The following is a 16,219-nucleotide window of genomic DNA, read 5'->3' as shown; positions in this document are numbered from 1 at the left end:
CACGAGACACGGAAGAGTTTGAGCCGCAGCTTTAACTTTATTTAAACCTTAAATTTAATCTGATGTGTTCAGGTTTAAACTCAGGTTCAGTTATTGAGTGAAAACACCAACAGACTCAGACATTTAGGACAAACTAAGAGTCAGATCAGCAGAAACAGAGAACATGGACATGTCTGCTGTAACTGCGTCGCTCTGCTCCACGCTGATGTTTGTCGTGTTCGTCTCTGCAGGTGAGATTTAACTGATAGAAACTAAACTGAGTTTATTTCTGAGATAAAGAGTCTCAGTCTGGTTTACATGCTGATTATATTTCTCTAAGAAGTAGTTTGTTACTCATTCAGTGTTGCGATCGACACAAAGCTGGGTGGAGTCTGTGTGTTGGTGCAGTTTGCAGCACAGACACAAAGAAGTGTAATGTGTGTGTCAGTGTGATGTGTTGTAGTGTCAGGAGTCAGGATGCAGCTACAAAGCTTCTTGTTCAGTGTATACAAACAGCTGTAGCTCCATAAAGGCAGCATGCAGAGACTCACAGTGTCTTATAATGAGAGGCTGCTTTCTCTCACACATGTTGTTCACTTATTATCAGCACATGTTGTTGTTTGTGGAACAGAGTTATTCTAGTTTTTCTCATTAGTTTGAGTTTTTATTCCATTTGGACTTTTTGTGTTTAGTTCAGTTTAGTTTCCAGATGATTTTCTTCTTTTTCAGGTTTGATTATTTATTGCTTGAAGAGTTTTAATAGTTTTATTCTTTTTTCATTCTTACTGTTTGGAGGTTTGTGTCAGAGGCCAGATTCAGGAGCATCAGTACAGCTGTTACAATAAAAAGCAGTGACTCAGTCTGACAGACATCCAGAGTCTCAATGAACTCGTCCATCAACAACATTTTATCAAACTAACAGATTCTAAAACCAAAGATTTGTTTTTCAGATGATGTTTTTCATCCGTCTCAGTCTTTGCTCATGAACTTTGTCTCCAAACGTCTCAGCCTGAGCTTCCCTCTGATGAACTCGTTCATAATCTCGTCCATTCTGCTCTCAATGAAAATCTGAACATGTTCAGCTCGGCCTCCTGTCTTTGTGTCAGAGTCTCCAAAGCAAACATGACAGCAGCTCACTGCCATCTTCAAACCTTCCCTTTCACTCTTGCTGCTGTCCTTCTGTCACAAATCAGCCCTGATGAAGATGCTCGGGATCAGGTGAGGAGGAGGAGAAGACTCGCTGTGGTGACGCCTGAAGGGACACAAGAAGAAACACAATCAAAGATCATCATCTAATAACAGAAGACAATCTTTTATTGTGTGTTTCTGATTGGCTGCTGTAGAAGTGAACACTTTGACCTTTAACCTCTCTGCTCTGTGTTGTTTCCTCTTTCAGACCAGAAAACCATCACAGCTGAGTCTGGACAGGACGTCACTCTGACATGTCGAGCTGCAAACAACAACATCATTATTTTAGAGTGGAGCAGAGCTGACCTGAGAGATGAATATGTGCTTGTGTTCCGGGACGGTCACTTTGTTCCAGCCAACCAGCATCCATCTTTTAAGAACCGGGTGGATCTGCAGGACAGACAGATGAAGGATGGAGACGTGTCTTTGATTCTGAAGGATGTGAACACTGCTGATAGTGGAACATATGAGTGTCGTGTCTTCATGGAAGAAACACGCTCATGGAAGTTCATCAGCAGCATCCACCTTCATGTTGTTCCTCCAGGTGAGTGAGTAGAGTTGAGTGTGTGTGTGATCAGAGGTGAAGCTGCTTCCTGGTTGTTGATGTTTGTTTCTAAAGATGTTGCTGATGAGACTTTGTAGAAAGCAGCTGGTCTGAGTGATGTGATCAGAGTGCAGTAGATAATGTCTGACAGCAGTTTGAAGAGGAAATGGATTCTGTTCTGTTCTTCACTCATCACCTACCTGACACCTCACACCTGTTTCTCACCTGCAGGTCTGACAGGAGGACAAGAGAAGGATGAAGACAAAGAGAAGGAGGATGGATCTGTTGCACTGATTGTTGGTCTGTCAGTTTCTGCTCTGCTTCTTGTTGCTGTTGTTGGTTTTTTGATCTACAGAAAACATAAACAACAGCAGAGAGTGGAAACAAACCAGCCTCCTGTTTAAGTGCAGCAGGTTTAAAATGTCTCAGAGGTTTTTCCAGCTTTGAGTCTGCCGCTGCTGTTCAGAGTTCTGGGTGTTGTCAGTGTTTAAAATCCTGCAGAAACAGATGAACTGAGCACAGACAGCAGGCCCACAGCACTGTAGGTTTATTTCAGTTTTATCTTTAATGGCTGCTTCTGTTTTTGCTGACAGCTCATCTCAGTGGACGAGTTTCATCTTTAAAAACAGTCTTTACATTTCATAGTAACTGGAACATCCAGAGGGCTGTGACTACAAATCAACTTCAACACAGTCAGGCTTTCTTTGTGTTAGCTGGCTCAACTAAACCTGAAACTGCAGTCAGAGACAGCAGGTATCACCGTGGTGATTATCACCTTTCTCTGCTTCAGGCTCTGAGCACGCTCAGATGAAAAGGAGCGTTTCATGTACCATGTGACTTTTCTTCTACACAAAATGGTCCCTGTGAGCGCCACCCAGTCCAATCAGAGACGTTACTCACTGATAACTTCACTAATGTCTCCACTACATGAATACAGGTACATTGTAACAGTGTGATGTGCAGTTTAGCTTCACTCAGTGGCTTCAGCAAGTTACAGTTTAACAAGCTGCACATATGAAACATTTCCTCCAGCAGAGAATCGACATCACAGTGAAAACGTGGCTCTAACAGCTGATTTAAAAACAAAACTCTGAACATGAAATGCTCCTGACCAGGTGATCTTTCACCATCAGTTACCATGGTGATTTAGCCTCTTTCTGACACAGAAAGCTCTGACTTTGAGTGTGACACAGCTCACTGAGACATTTTGTTGTGCACGCCTACTTTTAACTCTTCAAACAAATGAAATCAACACTTGAACATTTTTCACTTTGATGGTTTTGTTTCCACTGACTGTAGTTACATCATTTTGAGCTCAGATTACATATTTATGAAGTTTTTCACACCTGAATGTTTCAATCATCAAGATCTGGTTTCAGTTTTCTCTTTATCTTTGTGAGCTGTGTGTGTTGTTTACCCTCAGTATCCATGAACAGTGTTACAGACCTGGGATCAGTGTTTTTGTTTATAAGATCAAATATGACCTCATTATGTGAGTGTGAGCTGTGGACCACAAAACCTCAACAACACTAATCCTCGATCAGCTGTTTCACTAAAATTACATCCAAGTATGAACTCATCCCATCGTTCATGCATCAATTTGTAGCTGACAGATGGTTATGCACATCCCTGGTTGCCTAGGTAACCCTCTAACCTTAGATAACGCTATTGTTGTCACTCAGCAGTATGATTTAATGTAGTTGTTTCAATAGATGTCAAAGATAAGAAAAGTTCACCTCGGTACTCGCTGACTTCACATAAGTGATCAGTTATTGCGTTTAAAAAGTGTAGCTACTCGTCTTTGACCTTGTATGTATGTGTGTTTATGCTCTGATTGTATTTTCCTGCTGCTCACACAGCATTAGAAAAGCCTGAAAACTCAGTGTTCACAGAGTCTGTAAGCCCCAAATGTTTGTATGAAGGACAGAGAACGAACAACAAAGGTCAGTGTGAGAGTGTCTCTGTATTTGAACAATAAACTCTTACTTTGGTTTAAATTATTTATTCTTTCATTTGTGTTGTTGGCAGAGAAGCTACATCATGTGAACTTCATCATATTGTCACATGTCATCACAGATTCAAAAGATGTAATATTTGTGTGTTTGTTATTAACAATCGTGCCCCCAGACGCCAAAACAGTGCCAGCAAACTGAAACTGAAAAAAAAACTGTAAGCAAAAAAGAAAAAAAAAGATGTAAGTGTGAAAACTTTTTTCTTGTCTTAATGTCAATATTTATTTTTCAGTTTCATTTTAAGGTGGCATCGTTTTAACCCCAACAAAACAAAACAAAAATGACAGAAAGTCCATTGAAATCTGAAAAATATTCATTTTCTGTGCATGAACAAAAACTTTACTTTTTACAAGACAGGAAAACTAACAGTAGCTTTGAATTTTTTATAGTGTATCCTCATCCTCAGTATTGGAAACATGTCAAACTGCATTTCCTATAAAATCAAATCAAATCATAATGATCATGGAAATTTCTTGATCTAAATTCTCTTCTAGATTGAGTGGCAAAAACAAGAAGAGCTGCTGTTTGTGTTTGTGCAAGTGCAAGAAATACATATAGCACGCTCTCCATCCTTCTGCTAATGTTTAATGTACTGAAATTAATTCTAATTAATGAAATTAATGTCTAATTAAATTCAAAGAACTGAAGATAAACAGGCCACAGAAAGCACTTTGTCACCTCTGCTGTGATGTTAACTGTCGTGGTGCCTCAGACCTCGTCGTGTGATCTGACATTTACTGATTGATTTTGTCTGTTTTCAGGCTCTAACTTTACAGGAAGAAACTGTAAAATAATCAAATTATTCATCATTGTGAAAACTTCATCATGAAGCATTTGTGATGAGCTACATTCCTCTGAACCTTCAGTTTGGTTATTTATTTATTTATTTTCCATCCTTGTTCTTAATGCTTTCACCATCACAACTAGGGATGGGTACCGGTGTCCGGTGCCATGATGGCACCGGTTCTGACATAAACGGTAGTAACCAGACCAAAAAGCAGCGCACATTTCGGTGCTTTATTTCGGTGCTTTTTTTTCCTGAGCTGTGATACACTCCTAGCCAATCATTTTACGTTTCCGAGGATAGTAGGCAGGTCCAGGTACGTACGTTCTGTTAGAGCAGAGCTACTGATTAAAAATGTCCAAGGCGAAGCGGTCAAAAGTCTGGCTGTACTTCACAGCAAAATATGCAAACTCAGCAGCAACAAGTGCTTTAAGCTGATACTGTGCAAAGGAGGTAACACCTCAAATCCGATGAAACACCTGGCGACGCATAGCGTTTTTTTTTTTTTTTTTAAAGCCGAGAAATGCACCGTATTTGATGGCAGCAGCAGCCGTTCTTCTCTGCGTGAGTAGCTTAATGTTGTTCTTGTGTGATTGACGTTGAGTAGGCTAACCACGTTATTACATTAATGCATGTAAGGTGAACTAGCAAACATCATCATAGCTACATGCGGCTGTCTTCTTGTTTGATGGCAGATACTCCCTTCACCCTGGACAAAAAGGCTAAAATGACCAAAGAAAAAGAGGGAAACAGCTGAACATGAGAGGTTTTTGGACAAAGTTTGTATTTTTTCCATTGTTTAAGCACTGCTTCCAGCCAAGAGTGATACCATATATGCCCCATAGCTGCAGAAAAGGCTAACATTGTTATCTTTTTACATAAAACCAGCTGAACATGAGAGGTTTTTGGACCAATTTTGTCTTCTCCATTCTTTAAGCACCGGTTTGAGCACCGTTTGAGCACCGGCACCGTTTCAAAAGTACCGATTTGGCACCGGTATCGGATAAAACCTAAACGATACCCATCCCTAATCACAACACTATGAACTGTGGGTAATCCCTCAGGTCCACAGAGATGAGGACTCGTGAAAATGTGCATAAGGACTCAAAGTGTGTGCAGAGAGCCGTCATGCACTTGATAACATGACAACAGGACGGCCCTGAGCCCTCAGAGGCCGACACTAAGCTGTGACTGTTTATCTGCACGTCTCAAACACGCCTCCATTTGTCTGCAGGCTGAGTGATCTGACTGAGCTCAGCCTCCATTTTCTACAGGGAGACGCTCAGACAGGCTTTCAGTTTCATTTCACAGGAACAGCTTTGCTTCTGTTTTACATGCAGGTGCTGCACAGAACACATCCTGTTCAGTCTGTTTGTGTGACTGACTGCAGCTCAGATAAGAGGCTGGATCAGCTGATTCAACTGGTCAGCAGGCTGCATCATTTTCATCTCTGCAAACACCAATCAAAGTCCTGTACACAGTGTGTTTAGTACTCTGAGTGCGTTATTTGTCAGTAATTGTGTTAAAAGGCTCTGAGTTTAAGTTGTAAACAATCTCAAACCCTGGATTTATCTCCACCATGTAAGCTGACATCCACCTAGCTGCTGTTGAACCATGATTTGGACATATGGTACTCTAAGGTCAATGAAATAAGATAGGCCTGATTAAAGTTCTTCTATGTGAGGAGCAGGATTTTAAATTGTGGATTTAACAGGAAGCCAATGAGGAGAGGCCAGAATAGGAGGAAGCTGCTCTGTCCTTCTAGTCCCTGTCAGGACTCGACTGCAGCATTTTGCATCAGCTGAAGGTTTTATGGGAGTTTTTAAGACATCCTGATAATAACCGATTACACATGATCTGTGAAATGTTCACACTTGTTGCTGCTTCCTGTCTGTGTGTTTCTTCCAGACAAATGTTAGGAAGCTGATTCTCACGCAGGTCACAGATCCACACTCTCAACCCACTGTGGACTGTCCCACATCTCGGAAAACGTTAGAGCACTTTTGCAAATCTGTGATGTCTTGATAAATCGAGTAGATATTTGAAGTTTACACAGCTACATTCAGAAAGAATATTTTAAACTGTGCATCCCTCCGAAACTGCCTCTTACGTTTTCGACGAAATGCATTCTGGGATATTTGCCTGGGTTAGCCTTCAGTAGCTTACTGGGGTCATGGAGAGAATGTGTTAATAATACTGAGTGGTGGGATTTATAACTATGGACTAGTGATGCGCAAATCATGAACGAATCGTTCAATACTCGAGAATCACTTTACTGACTCGTGAATCATGATTCACAAGCCCAACTGACTCACTGACTCATCCCTGTTGCTGTTAGCAGCAATGTATCTAGCTTATAATTAAAATTGTGGAGAAAAACACAACATCCAGTATCGTAACAAAAAATTTCTGCTCTGAACTGGAAGAAAAAACCCTGAGTAGAAGCTCACATCAAGAAAATAGCTCCTCGGTTCACAGTAGCATCGCTCTGCTAACATGCTAACAGCACATTTGAGCTACTCACCCCCTCCCTCCTGTGCTGATTTGTAAGCATAAGCAAATCACTCAGGACTCACTCACCCCCTCCCTCCTGGCTCACAGGTTCTTCTTCTTCTTGGTTGGCAACCAATGTTAAGGTGCATTACTGGCTCACAGCTCAGTGGACATTTAGATGAGAAAATATATATTTAACACATTTAAGGAAAATACTAATAAAATAAAAAATAAAAATATATTAAAATAAAATAAAATAAAATAGTTCCATTAAAAATTACGTGTACTTGTTGAGCCTTTCTGAGAAATGATCCATGTGATTGATTAATTATGCCTGCAGAGACCAAAAGGGGCCCCAAGAGTCTGGCTGCAGCCACTGGGGGGCGCCATATTGCGACTCGCTCAGACACATGAAAAATTAGAGGGAACATTGCCCGGCAGCCTACGTCTATTGCAGCATAACTAAGGGAGGATTCAGGGTCACCTGGTCCAGCCCTAACTATATGCTTTAGCAAAAAGGAAAGTTTTAAGCCTAATCTTAAAAGTAGAGATAGTGTCTGTCTCCTGAATCCAAACTGGAAGCTGGTTCCACAGAAGAGGGGCCTGAACACTGAAGGCTCTGCCTCCCATTCTACTTTTAAATACTCTAGGAACAACAAGTAGGCCTGCAGAGCGAGAGCGAAGTGCTCTAATAGGGTGATATGGTACCACAAGGTCATTAAGATAAGATGGGGCCTGATTATTTAAGACCTTGTATGTGAGGAGCAGCATTTTGAATTCAATTCTGGACTTAACAGGAAGCCAATGAAGGGAAGCCAAAACAGGAGAAATATGCTCTCTCTTTCTAGTCCCTGTCAGGACTCTTGCTGCAGCATTTTGGATTAGTTGAAGGCTTTTCAGTGAGTTTTTTGGACATCCTGATAATAATGAATTACAGTAGTCCAGCCTGGAAGTAATAAATGCATGAACTAGTTTTTCAGCGTCACTCTGAGACAGGATATTTCTAATTTTAGAGATGTTGCGCAAATGGAAGAAAGCAGTCTTACATATTTGTTTAATATGTGCGTTGAAGGACATATCCTGGTCAAAAATGACTCCAAGGTTCCTCACAGTGTTACTGGAGGCCAAGGTAATGCCATCCAGAGTAAGAATCTGGTTAGATACCATATTTCTAAGATTTTCAGGGCCGATTACAATAACCTCAGTTTGATCTGAATTAAGAAGCAGAAAGTTATCATCCAGGTCTTTATGTCTTTAAGACATTCCTGCAGTTTAACTAAATGGTGTGTGTTATCTGGCTTCATGGACAGATAGAGCTGGGTGTCCAGTTGTAGACGATGATGCTTGAATTCAAACAGGCACACAATATGAAAGATGAGGAAAATCCCTGAGCACTGTGCAGAGGACTCTGAGGACTGAGACGCATGTTGTCATGCATGTGATAATATGACAACAGGACGGCCCTGAGCCCTTAGAGGATGACACAAAGCTGAGTGTTTATCTGCACGTCTCAAACACGCCTCCATTTGTCTGCAGGCTGAGTGATCTGACTGAGCTCAGCCTCCATTTTCTACAGGGAGACGCTCAGAGAGGCTTTCACTTTCATTTCACAGGAACAGCTTTGCTTCTGTTTTACATGCAGGTGCTGCACAGAACACACCCTGTTCAGTCTGTTTGTGTGACTGACTGCAGCTCAGACTAAAGGCTGGATCAGCTGTTCAACAGCTCAGCAGTTTGTAGTTTGTTTTCATTTTGCCCCGCCTCTGTCAGTGCGCCCCAGGGCCGCTGTGGCTACAATGTATGTATGCCTTGCCATCACCAGTGTGTGAATGGGTGGATGACTGAATATAGTGTAAAGCGCTTTGGGGTCCATAGGGACTAGTAAAGCGCTATAGAAATTCAGACCATTTACCGTTTATGTAAACACCAAACAAAGTCCTGCACACAGTGAGTTTAGTACACTGGGTGTGTTATCTGTTAGTAATCGTGTTGAACATTATAAAAGTGTCACAAAAGGTTGATTCTGTTTATCTGGACGCATTCAATTGGAGAAATGCTTTGTCACTCTTCCAAGTGATTTCTTCAGTTCCATTCGATTCCTTCTTGTGGGACATGCATGGAACAATTCACCCAGGAGGCATCCTCGTCAGATGCCCAAACCACCTCAACTGGTTTCTTTCGATGTGAAGGAGCAGCAGCTCTACCCTGAGCCCCTCCAATAGCCAAACTGCTCACCCTATCTGTAAGGCAGAGGCCAACCACTCTTTGGAGGAAGCCCATTTCTGCCACTTCTATCCGCAATCTCAATCGCTATCCGAAAGAATAATGATGATTGATCAATGACCATTTAATCAGTGGCCATGTGTACCATTAACAGAGAGAGTTGTGGAATAGCTGCAATCACAGCATTGTAAAATCAACAAATCAGTTTATTTCTAAGCTCAGTTGATCTGACTGAGTGATCTGAGTGAGCTCAGCCTTCACTTTCTACAGGGAGATGTTGTTTTCAGGCACAGAAGTAAAGACATGTTTACCCACAGCATTGAGTTACAGAGGAAGACGTTGCTCTAAGGCACTTCAGAAACAGAGGTTTGTCTGTTATTGGAGGGACAAAAACAATGAAAAGAGAATTCAACAGGTACATGTAAATCTTTATTAACACTTACACACTTACATAGTGCTCATATTTCATTCAATCACAGAAGGAATTCACTGATTGTCATTGTCTTTAAAAAACAAAGTCTTATAAGGCACACATGAACTGAGAAAAACCCCACAAACACCAAGAGGATGTTTCAAGAAGGCCACAGAGAGAAGAGTACAGAAGTGGAGCAGTTCAGTGATGTAGGTGGAGGCGTCACACCATCAGGCCATGAAAGTATGAACCATGATTTGAACCTGAAACAGTGCAGAAGCTCTAACAGTGGAGAGATGTTTGGAGTTAAAGCTTTGGTCAGACCAGAGATCAGAGCATCAGTTCATCACACTGTCCTCACTGCTGTAATATTAATGCCACACTGTTGTTCTTTCATGTGCTGATGTGATGTACTCATGTTTACATGTTAGTGTTACTGACCATTAAGTTCTGTAGGAACCACACATTAACACACAGCATACACGGATAAATAAAAAACACCCGTTGATGTCTTTGGACTGTGGGAGGAAGTCAGAGACCCAGAATCCACTTCAGGAGATACATGTATGACCTTTGTTCCTCATGCGCTCCATGTGTTACTTTACTAATTCACAGGAGGAGTCTGTTTCTGTGGGCAACAGGATGACTTCACTGCTTCACTGCTGTCTCATTACAAATCCACACAAACATGATGTGTATATTTATACATTATGAGTGGCAATTTTCCCTAAAATCACAATGTTTCTAACTTGAGCCAAACTGGTGGATCTGAAAATCCATCTAAACAAATGAGTCAAACTTCACCCAAAAGAGCATCAGTGTACAAAGGTTTGCATCATCTATACAACAGTATAAATGTGAAAATATGTTTCATATTTTTGAGTCTTATGGGTCTGTTTATGAAAAGTAATCAGGTCTCAACCCAGCAAAGTTGTTCAGGATGTTTTGCTGGTGTCAAAGGTCAAAGCAGTTTAAATCTGAGCTGAACAGTGTGTCATGTTAAAGAAAAGTTGAAGAGGTTGTCAAACTTCTCAGTGCAGGATCAGAGAGAGAGAAATACCTGAGACGTTTACAGTTTGTACAATCTGTTAAACTGGGTAAGATTGGTTTACAAACTAAAAACAATGTCAGCCAAAGAGATGATTTTTATACAAAGTGTTTTCCAGTGGACTGTACTTAAAGAAGAAAAAGTCACATGAAGTTAATAAACAATCACACCAACATAAAATAGTTAATTTGCCTAACCTGAAGCTCCAACACTCACTGACTCTGAGATCAGAAATTCATGTGTGTTTGTAACACAGTTTGACTTTGTGTCAGTAAATCTCATGAACAAGATGAATAAACTGTAGTTCAGAGTCACTGACAGCACAGACACACACTGTTGGTCCGAGTCTGAACATGATGATCATCAGAGTCGACTGCTGGATGTTCAGGAGAGTTTCTGTCTGTCCTCAGATCGTCCGACTCACAGTTCATCTCTGTCTCCTCCTGGCTGACCTGCAGGTGAGAAACAGCTGTGAGGTGTCCTCTTCTAGTTCAGGAGATTAGATGAAAAAATCATTCATAACATTTATAAAGTGAGAAAATGTTAATGTTGATTTTTCTGCTTTTTATTTAAAAACATGATCTGACCAAAACTGCAGTCTGGAATCTTGCTTTCACCATAAAAAAATCATATTTTTTTTCAAATACACAGGTCTAACAGCTGCTTCGGGGTCAGAGGTCATGTTGGGTTGATCCAGCTGTTCTTTATAATTTGACCTGTTTGGCTGCAGACTGTGAGAGCTCATTAAAACATGTCTGAGACTTTTGGAAGGTCAAATCCTCGAGTCTCTGAAAACGTGTTTGTTTATTATGAGGCTGAAACATCTGAACCTGTGATTCAGTGACAACAGCTCTGTCACACCAAACACTGTGTACACAGTTTACTACTTTTATATATGAAGCACTTCAAACAGTGCAATATATCAATACCATGCAATATATAATACTATATACCAAACATCATACTTACAGTTTGATATAATTGTTCAAAACAACCAAACATCTAAAAAAAACTGACTTTTTAGGTTTCTACACTAAATAAATATCCAAAAACATTTTGACTGGTTAAAATCACGTTTGCAGAAGATTTGGTGGTTTCCTGGTGTAGAGTTACTAGAGTTAGAATAGAGTTAATATTCCTTCTTTAATAATCCTTTGTTGTGCTCACTGCTTGTTTTATTCCTGTGTTTGATGATCAGAGTCTCTGTAAGTCATGAGTGTCAATGAACGATCAAATGAGAAACTCCAGGAAGTGCTGAGTGGACTGTGCCATGGGGGAAATATGATGTTGTTTATGTTTAATATTTATGCTGTTTAGCTTACATTTGAGTTATTCGGGATTTGATTAATTGACCTGTTAACATACACCAGGTCACCAGTGCATTACTTAAAGCTTTAGCAACATGCTAATTAAACATATGTTCAAGAAATAAAAAATATTAACTTCATCTGATCCAACATTCAGATTATTTTAAATGTGCGAGTCTGTAATCTCAGTGACTAACAGAGAACCTGAGTGTAAATGTGACCAGATGAAGTGTGAGGTTGTGAGAAAGTGTCTGACTGCATTCATAGATGTGTCCTTTCAGCTGCTCGCTCTGATCCAACCTTTGGTCTCTAAGAAGAGGCTTCAGGGAGACGTTTGCTACGTTGGACTGTAGGACCATCAGAAATGTGTGCAGTAACAAAACAGGCAGCACTGAAAGCAGCTCTAAGTGTTTGTGTTGTTCAATGATTTGTGCACAACAACAACAATGGGACCTCTCTCATCCATCAGTCACCATGTGGACATTTTTCTGACACACTTTGAAGCTGATGGACGTTTTGTGTCTGCACTAAGTACGTTTTCACCAGCTATGGCACCGGCAGGATTCACTTTCACAGACTCACAACCACCAGCTCCACCCCTCCCCTCCCCCTCCAGCTGTAGGCTTTATCATTGAGTTTCCCCACACATGTTTACAGACGAGTTAGAGAGCAAGAGACGAAGAGACATAAATGTCTTTGTTTCTGCTCTAACCAAACAATGCTGCTCTACAACTCTAGACTACCAGCCACAAAGACAACAGCTGGAGAAACATCTGTCTACCTCTGACATCCACCAGCTCATCCATACAACAAACAAACATCAACAACCAGGAAGCAGCTTCACCTCTGATCACACACACACTCAACTCTACTCACTCACCTGGAGGATCAACAACCAGTTTGATGAAGCTGTGTTTGAATGAGCGTGCTTCTACCATGAGGAAACGACACTCGTATGTTCCAGCATCATTAATCGTCACATCCTTCAGAATCAAAGACACGTCTCCATCCTTCATCTCTTTGTCCTGCAGATCCACCCGGTTCTTAAAAGATGGATGCTGGTCGTCTAGAATAATATCACAACCAACTCGGAAAAGAACATTTCCTGACTTCAGGTCAGCTCTCTCCCACTCTAGAGCGAAGATGTTGTTGTTTGGAGCTCGACATGTCAGAGTGACGTCCTGTCCAGACTCAGCTGTGATGGTTTTCTGATCTGAAAGAGGAAACAACACAGAGCAGAGAGGTTAAAGGTCAAAGTGCAATTATGATCAGAATGGTTGACTTTAAATATTTTGTTTATTTCCTTTGACATTTGAGTTTTATTTATTTTTTTTCATTTTATTTTCAGTTACAGCAGCATGTTAATAGCAAAACTTTGAACGTACAGTAGTTTGCTGTTCAGTTTTTAAAATACCCCAAAAGATAACAGAAAGAAAACAAACAAACAAACTAAAGAAACCCCTACAAAACAAAAAACAAACAAACAACAACAACAAAAATAAAATGGATGGATGGTATCTGGTCATGACAATGTGGTCATTTTAAATGTTTCCATGTACATTAGAAAAGGCTGCCATGCCTCAAGAAATTTGGTGGTTGAACCTACCAGTGTATATCTCATCTTTTCTAAATGCAAAAACTTCATGAGCTCTGCAAGCCTCTGTTCATGTGTGGGAGGAGCTTCCTGCTTCCATCTTAAAAGTATAAGGCGCCTTGCAATGAGTGAAGCAAAGAATTTGAATAGTATTTTGGCAAAGTGATGTTTTGAGGTATCACCCCAAAGATTAGAGCAGAGGGATCATAATTAACGTTATATATCTCTGAAAAGGTGTTAAATATACCCATATGGAAAAGAAATAGAAAAAACTTATAAGACTTGCATAAGATGTGGCCTACTTCATACAGTCAATCATATAAGGCTTATATGATTTACTCATGAAAGTGGCCACTTTCTCATTACTTTCTTATATTGTTTTAGTAAATATCCAAAACATACAAGTTTCATTTATATGATTTTCAAGGGATCTTAATCTGTTTTCACTCTTGTATGCTTTTCATACAAGCTTCACACAAGACAGATACAAACTTTATAAGATTTATATGCATCTTTTCCGTATGGGTAGACACCCAATAGTTATGAAGATTGGGGCCAAAAACTATGAAGGAGTGAACCTGTTTCTGCTTTACATCTGTTACACAGGGGGTCAGCCCATGTCTGGCACATATAGAAGAAGAGTGTACCCTATGGAGAAAACATAGAGCTCATCTGTTAAAGTCATCCCAAGGTCTTTCTCCCACTGAGCTTTAAGGATGGAGAGAGAAGGAGATTGAAGATCTAATAATATAGCATACATTTCTTTAATCGCCCCTCTCTTATGAGTGTTTATATTAATAATTTTATCCAAAGAAGTTTCCTCAGGTACTTCTGGAAATGAAGGAAATCGACTCTTTACAAAGTGGTGAACTTGTAAATAGCGGAAAAAATGTTTGCGAGGAACATTAAACTGCTTCAGGAGCTGCGTGAATGAGAAAAATTCCATCTGCAAAAAGGTCTTTGATATTTCTAAGTCCATTACCTTCCCATATTTTAAAGGCAGAATCCATCATTGAGGGTGGGAACATATGATTTGAGCTGATAGTGTAACCCAAACCTTACATTGCACCCAGATTCTGAGCGAGTCATACAACAAAGGGTTACATTTATAGGTGTACAGTTCTAATGGGAGAGCTGAACTCAACAAAGCTGATAGGCACATTTTGCCACAATTGGATGAGTCAATTTGGAGCCAAGCTGGAGTCTCTGTGGTAAAATTACTGATCCAGCATATTTCGAATATTTGCTGCCCAATAATAAGACTGAAAAATTGGCAAGGCTAATCCACCCATTGGCCTAGTCCTCTGCATGAAATCTTTACGAATTCATGGACTTTTGCCGTTCCAAATAAATGCAGGGATATGCTTATTCAGTGTTATAAAGGCTCTGACATATACAGCAGGAGATCGTCAGCATATACGGATATTTTGTGCTCCTGGTCAGCTCTGAAGATGCCCTTAATGCAACTGTCAGCTGTCAGCTTGGCTTTAATCGCCAATGGTTCAATTGATAACGCAAAAGGAGAGGGGATAAGGGACATCCTTGTCTCGTACCACGGACAAGTGGGAAATAAGAAGAGAATAACAAATTTGTTCTAACACGTGCCATAGGTGAGGAGTCAAGTAACTGAATCCATGAAATGAAATTAGGGCCAAATCCAAATTTATTTAGAGTATAAAACAGATAATCCCACTCCACCCGTTCGAATGCTTTCTCAGCATTGTGTAATAAGGCAATTTAAGGGGCTGTAGTTGACTGTGATTCACTTTCACAGACTCACCACCAGCTTCACCCCTCCCCTCCCCCTCCAGCTGTAGGCTTTAACATTGAGTTTCCCCACACATGTTTACAGACGAGTTAGAGAGCAAGAGAAGAAGAGACGGATTCATAAATGTCTTTGTTTCTGCTCTAACCAAACAATGCTGCTCTACAACTCTAGACTACCAGCCACAAAGACAACAGCTGGAGAAACATCTGTCTACCTCTGACATCCACCAGCTCATCCATACAACAAACACACATCAACAACCAGGAAGCAGCTTCACCTCTGATCACACACACACTCAACTCTACTCACTCACCTGTAACAATCAGGTTGAGGCTGCTGATGGACTTCCATGAGCGAGTTTCTTCCATGAAGAAACGACACTCGTATGCTCCAGCGTCATGAACTGTCACATCCTTCAGAATCAAAGACACGTCTCCATCCTTCATCTGTCTGTCCTGCAGATCCACCCGGTTCTTAAAAGATGGATGCTGGTGTGTTGAATCAGGGAGACCATCCTGGTACAAAAGCACATAATCATCTCCCAGGTCAAATCTCTCCCACTTTATTACTCTAATGTTGTTGTTTGGAGCTCGACATGTCAGAGTGACGTCCTGTCCAGACTCAGCTGTGATGGTTTTCTGCTCTGAAAGAGGAAACAACACTTTGACATTTGAGTTTTTAGTCATGTTGGATTTAATGAACCTCTGAACATCCAGCAGGTCACCAGTGACCCACTGAGGGGGAATTTTAGCCTCATGCTAAACATGCAAAGTGTCAGAAACTACAAGATGTTAGCTTCCACAGAACAACAACATGTGCTGATAATAAGTGAACATAATGTGTGAGAGAAAGCAGCCTCTCATTATA

The 16,219-nt window shown here is 40.6% G+C and overlaps 3 protein-coding genes across 3 annotated transcripts in view; 2 read left to right on the top strand and 1 right to left on the bottom strand.

Moving 5' to 3' along the window:
* The window catches only part of LOC146673197 (butyrophilin-like protein 2), a 55,327-nt gene extending 52,931 nt beyond the window's left edge, over nt 1–2,396 (top strand). The window contains exons 3-4 of the mRNA XM_085402031.1: nt 1,376–1,711; nt 1,943–2,396. Of these exons, the coding sequence (XP_085258157.1) occupies nt 1,376–1,711; nt 1,943–2,115 (509 nt within the window). The 3' untranslated portion in view covers nt 2,116–2,396. The remainder of the gene's footprint in view (nt 1–1,375; nt 1,712–1,942) is intronic.
* The window catches only part of LOC146673192 (butyrophilin-like protein 2), a 93,307-nt gene continuing 77,092 nt past the window's right edge, over nt 5–16,219 (top strand). The window contains exon 1 of the mRNA XM_085402057.1: nt 5–72. The gene's annotated coding sequence lies outside the window, so the exon portion shown is untranslated. The remainder of the gene's footprint in view (nt 73–16,219) is intronic.
* Nucleotides 15,658–16,219, bottom strand: part of LOC146673191 (polymeric immunoglobulin receptor-like) — a 94,329-nt gene continuing 93,767 nt past the window's right edge. Inside the window, exon 9 of the mRNA XM_085400935.1 lies at nt 15,658–15,995. Within this exon, the coding sequence (XP_085257061.1) occupies nt 15,658–15,995 (338 nt within the window). The remainder of the gene's footprint in view (nt 15,996–16,219) is intronic.

Source organism: Rhamphochromis longiceps, linkage group LG3 (genome assembly GCF_057381845.1).
Source record: "Rhamphochromis longiceps isolate RC_006_pf linkage group LG3, R_longiceps_female_GT1.1, whole genome shotgun sequence".
NCBI lineage: Eukaryota > Metazoa > Chordata > Actinopteri > Cichliformes > Cichlidae > Rhamphochromis > Rhamphochromis longiceps.
This window is presented reverse-complemented; position numbering and strand designations above follow the sequence as displayed.